The sequence below is a fragment of the Crocodylus porosus genome, unplaced genomic scaffold (genome assembly GCF_001723895.1).
Source record: "Crocodylus porosus isolate Cpor-Errol unplaced genomic scaffold, CroPor_comp1, whole genome shotgun sequence".
NCBI classification, from domain to species: domain Eukaryota; kingdom Metazoa; phylum Chordata; order Crocodylia; family Crocodylidae; genus Crocodylus; species Crocodylus porosus.
Window position 1 is genome coordinate 44,623,313 of NW_017728906.1, and position 5,407 is coordinate 44,628,719.

General features: G+C 46.5%; 1 protein-coding gene across 1 annotated transcript in view; it reads right to left on the reverse strand.

Moving 5' to 3' along the window:
• DNMT3L (DNA methyltransferase 3 like) overlaps nt 1-5,106 on the reverse strand; it is a 19,271-nt gene extending 14,165 nt beyond the window's left edge. Inside the window, exons 1-5 of the mRNA XM_019557118.1 lie at nt 5,015-5,106; nt 4,196-4,273; nt 3,710-3,754; nt 1,950-2,029; nt 199-311 (exon numbers count right to left, since the gene is read on the reverse strand). Coding sequence (XP_019412663.1) covers nt 199-311; nt 1,950-2,029; nt 3,710-3,754; nt 4,196-4,273; nt 5,015-5,093 — 395 coding nt within the window. The 5' untranslated portion in view covers nt 5,094-5,106. The remainder of the gene's footprint in view (nt 1-198; nt 312-1,949; nt 2,030-3,709; nt 3,755-4,195; nt 4,274-5,014) is intronic.
• Nucleotides 5,107-5,407: the final 301 nt, after the last annotated feature.

Sequence of the window (5,407 nt, forward strand, 5' to 3'; positions counted from 1 at the left end):
CGCTTTTCCAGGCTAAAGAGTCCCATGTCTCTCAGCCTATCATCGTAAGATCTGTTTTCCTGACCTCTGATCATGCGTGTGGCTCTCCTCTTATTAGTGGGTCCAGATTTAAATCCTTACACCCTACATACCTCAAAAGTGCCCCTTTAGGCTTTGTTAAAGTTTGGAACTGAATTTGAATGTTCTCAAACTCTTTACCTGTTACAAGTTGGTTCATCACACATGAGCAGGATCTTTCCTGAGCAGCAGATGGTACAGTAAGACTGCAAGCCATCATCATCATACAGGAAGAATGTTTCCAGAAAGTTCTCCTTAAAAAAGATCAAAATATAGTTGTAACCCTATATTTATTTTATAAAATATAATGGTGTTTACTTCATTGATATACTGTATTCTGTCTTTTTTTAGGTAGCCCTATTTGTATGCAGGGAGCTTTGCAAACAGATGACAAGATATGCTTCCATCCCCTAGAACAGCATTTCCCAACCTGTGGGTTGTGACCCAAAAGTGGGTTGCAAGAAGATTTCAGAGGGTTGTGAGTCATGTGTTGAGAAATGCCAATCCCAAGAAAGCATGGAAACTGTGCAAGGGCATAGTGGTGGGGGAATGGGGTGGAGGAGAGCTGCAAGGCCAGGCTGGATGCTCGCAGGCATGGAGCGGCCAGGAGATACTGCTCAGGGGGTGGAATGGGCTGTGATCAGGCTGGCTGGCCCAGCCCAGGGCAGGGGCTGTGACAGACCTCCCTTCCTCCCTCCAGCTTGCTCTGCTGCCGCCCGCATAAGCTGGAGCCACTGCAGCCACTGCACTCTTGCCTGAGCAGGATGGGGCAGCTGGGGGCTCTCCAGCAGCAATGGGTGGGCAGGGAGCTATGGGTTGGGAGTGAGGGGCGCTGGCAGGGCTAGAGGGGAGGGGCAGGGGCTGCAGTTCAGGAATGAGGAGCACCAGCAAGTCTGGGAGGACAGGGGGCTGCAGGTCAGGAGTGAGGGGCACCAGCAGGACTAGGGAGGCAGGGGCTGTGGGATGGGAGTGAGGGACACCAGCATGGTCAGGGAGTGGGGGGAGAAGGGCAGGGACTGTGGGTCATGCACTGGCAGGGACGGGGTTGGAGATGATGGTGGGGACATGCCATGAACCTTTGGAAATGGGTCCCAATAGGAAAAAGATTGAGTACCACTGCTCTAGAAGCTGAATGTGAAACGAAATGTCTACTGGATACTGACAAAGAATGGTGAAGAATATGGAGTAACATAAAAGAAACATGAGCAACTACATGAGCTGGGTCATGTGTCTCATTAGTTCCAATTTGTAAAATGTATTACTTATTTGTATTTGTGTATAGTTAAATTGTGATGTTAGCTGAACTAAAGGGTGTGAGGTGAGACATAGAGGTGAGTGTTGATAGCTGGTAATTCACTCATAGATGGTAAGGACAAAATGGGTCTCTATGACTACCTCTTCTGATCTGCTGAATAACACAGGATTTAGAGCCTCATACAGTATTTTCTAATCAAGGCCATAGGCTTTTGTCTGAAATATAGAATGCATTTCTAAAAGATATGTAGGTTTCATGTAAATACTTAAAATGATATTGAATCCATACCTACATGCCATGGTAAGTTGTTCCAATGGGTTAATTATCTTCAGCATTAAAAAGGTGCAGCTTATTTCTAATTTCAGTTGGTCTGGTTTCAGCTTCTAAATACTGGTTCTTATTAAGCATTTTAATGCCAAATTAAAGATCTGTACACTGTCAGATCTTGTAAGAATCTTGTAAGATCTTGTACTGTTCCTCTTGTAAGAATCCGGAGACCGGGATCAGGTCACCTCTAAGCTTTCTCTTGCTTTCCTCTTGGAAACTATCTAGACTAGGCTTCTTAAATTTGTCACTGTTAGGCAGAAGTCTGATGAAAAGAGTATGGCTGCTGTACTGAGCTGCAGCAACTACTTACTGTACATAGAGAACAAATCCCTCCATGAAATAAGGGATGCTGGGTATGAACCTTAAAACTGCCACAGCAGATGCAGATTTCTGTGAAAGAAAAATAATTTAATGCAGAATATCTAGTCTTTTAATTTGTTTTTCTGTCTTACCTATTCCTCCCTGTGCCATTAATATGTACAGTTTTACACATGAATACCGCATGCTCCAGAAGGCTGCGGGGGCATGGTGAACTCCCTCAGGCAGCAGTGGTGGTCAGTGGTGGGAGTGTGGTGGCAGTGAATGGTGAGCTCCCACAGGCAGCCACGGCGGTGCTGGCAGTGGGCACCAACCGGCAGTCAGCGACTACCCACAGATGCCACTAGCAGCATTGGTGGTGGCCAGCGGTGATCAGGGACTGCCCGCAGAAGCCGCCAGCAGTGTTGGTGGTGCAGCGTGGTGGGGTGGCAAGTGGCAACTGCCTGCAGGCACTGCCAGCAGTGTTGGCGGCGCTTTTTGCAGGGGGTGCACCACCAAGCTCAGGGGGTGTACTTACATCTGAGTGCACCCGCTATGCATCGCCAATGGTTCTACATACATAGATTTGATACTTAGGGTGTCTATATATGTGCACTGTGGCTGCTGTGGCGCACTGTAATTACAGCACATTGGAGCAGCTGCTGGAGTGTGGTAATTACAGTGCTCCAGCAGATTCCAGCATCATGTGTATTGGTGTCACTGCACTGAAAAATGGCAGCTTGTTTGAAGAGCTTTACTGAAACCACCCTTGCTGCCATTTTTCAGCATGGGGATGCTGATACATGTGATGCTCTGGGCGTTTTAATTACAGCAGCTTTTGGAGCCACTTTAAGTAAAGTGCCTCCCCACCTCTCAGAGCACATGTATAAATGCCCTTAAAGAACAGAAGCTTCCAGATTAGTATCTCTCATCAATACTGCTCAACATATCTATGATAAATGAAAAGCAGGAACAAGAATATACCTCAGTGCTTTAGAAACTATATATTTAAAAATATAGTTCTAGTTTGTACATCTGAAGGAATATAGAGAAAGGGTCAACATTACTAAAAAAGTCAAAGAAGTATTGTATTGATAAGATAAATAATGTTAAAAATGTTCAATTCTTTACTTTTGAGAGTTTTATTTTAATGTCACTTGTCTCAGCTTCCCAAAATTCACAGGATTTGGTCTTCAAGGGCTAGATGTTCAACAAGGATCCCCAACAAACAAAAATATGTAAGAGTCTTTTAGCCAATCATGTTTCTCTTGGCTTCAGATTTATTCACCATCACACAACACATGTTCTGAGGACTGCTACAGTCTATTCACAAATGATCCTGGAAGGACTTCTGCTAGCCATGACAAGCCAGCTCTGTCTCCATGTCCATTCAGATTTCTTTTTCCTTTCTGAAATGGCATCAGTAATGCCAATTGATGTGTTGTGTGCCCCTATTCATTAAAAATGATCTAAGACCAGAGGCCAGAGGACAATAAAGAACTGTTGGATATTAATATCTTTCAGGCATTACCAACCTAGAAGAGATTTAAACTAGTGAATTGAAGTGAAAGTGACCGTGAGTAGTAATTTATGACAAACAATTATTCTAAATGTATGTTTTATGTTTGATTACTCATTATTTTTGCTTGATTATTGCTTTAAGTTGGATGCTTAGTTTTTTTCATGTTGGCAAATATATACTGTAATATTTGGAAATTTAGATGCCATGCTAAATACACCTAGTGTTTTACCTCAGATAGTTGTATTACTCACCTTCAATACTTCTCTGGTTTTTGATAACTTCATGCACAATATGGTCTAGGGAAAAAGAACAAGATTCTAGTGAAATTGTTGATTTTCTTAAAAATGAGAAAGAAACGCCTTTTAAGAGCTGGCACAGCTTATCTTTCTCCTATGCAAAAACGAGGTTAAGACAAATGTAGGAGCTAATCCTGCACAAACTCTTCCACATGGAAAATTCCAGCAGAGGGCCTGTGTGTTCTGCATGCAGCAGGCTTTAAGGGTAGGTCTTTTGGTCCTGTGCTTCATTTTTTTGGTTGATAAATAATGTCACTGACTCATGCACACAAGTATAAAATAATAATAAGAAACCTTCAGTGCATATTAGTGTCTCATGGCTCCAGTTTTTAAAATGCAGACATGATGCTGACGCTGCAGGTCAGAGCATTGCAACAGTAGATAGGCTATCTATAGTAGAATTGTTAACATTTTTTGAATTTCTTTTGAAAACACAGATACCTCTGTTAGGGCTTGTTATCTCTTCAACAGAGCCAAGCGATATCACATCAGAAGTGCTGTCTTTCTCAAGTGATACAGCTGCAAGACAAATCAGGCACTTGTTAAGTTTGCTGGACAGTGACTCCACTATTAACAATGTTGCTTCTTTCTAAGGGAACTAGACCTATGCACAAGTAGCCATGTGCTACTGATTTTCCCATCCCTTTAGATCACGGTACCACGGTCCCCTGCATTCCTCAAACACCTGGGAGATGCAAGATTAGCTGAAAGGGATTTAGTCTGTTATTCCAATGTGTAAAATGGCACAGGGTATCCTGGGGGCTAGTGTGTATTTTAAAGCAGTGGATTTGTACAGGGACCCATTTGTAAACATCAATGGCCACTCCCAACCTAGCATCCCTCACTCCTGACCTGCGGCCCCCCAGGCCAGGGGTGGGTGTGTGGGGTGAGGAGAGGGTGTGGGGCACAGCGGGAACTTCGCCAGCCTGCAAGGGAAAAGGTTTCCTCCTCTAGAGGAGAATCCATTTGTAAACGTTGTCGGTCCATGTTAAACGTTTGTTTGCGACCCTTTCATATGTTCTTGCAACCCGTGAAAGGACTGCAGCTCCCCCACTGCCTGCGTCCCTTCACTAATGAGGAACTAACCTTTGAGACCGCCTTTCCTTTCCTGGCTCCCCGCTCAGATCCCAGCCTTGCCTCCGGCCTCGCAGCAGGCGGAGCGGGAGGAGCCCGGGCCCTCGCCCTGTGCGGGCAGCTCCTGCTGAGGCCACTGACCCCCCCCCCACCTCCCGCCCGTCTCCAGCCCTTCCCTTAGCTCACCCATGTCAGACAGGCTGGCCTGCCCCTCCTCCAGGTCCTCAGTGCTGTCCGTGTCTGACAGGACCACGGCCTGGGCCATGCCGGCAGGCACACAGCCCTCGGGCGGCGCGGGGCGGCGCAGCACGTGGGTCAGGCCGCGCTGGCCGGGGCGCTGCCCTGCGCGGGGGTCCTGAGCCCTCCAGGGCGGTACAGGGAGAGGGAAGGGCAGGGGCTGTACCGGGGAGAGCCAATGCCTGCCTGCTGCAGACCCCTCACTGTGCAGGCATCACTGCGGGGCTTGCTTTCACTCGCACCTACTCCAGTTCAGCTGCTTCCGGAGGACCAGAGCGCCTTCCTTCTTCGCCCCATCACCCTCAGGATTGTAGAAGCTATGCAGAACCCTTGGTTCAGAGA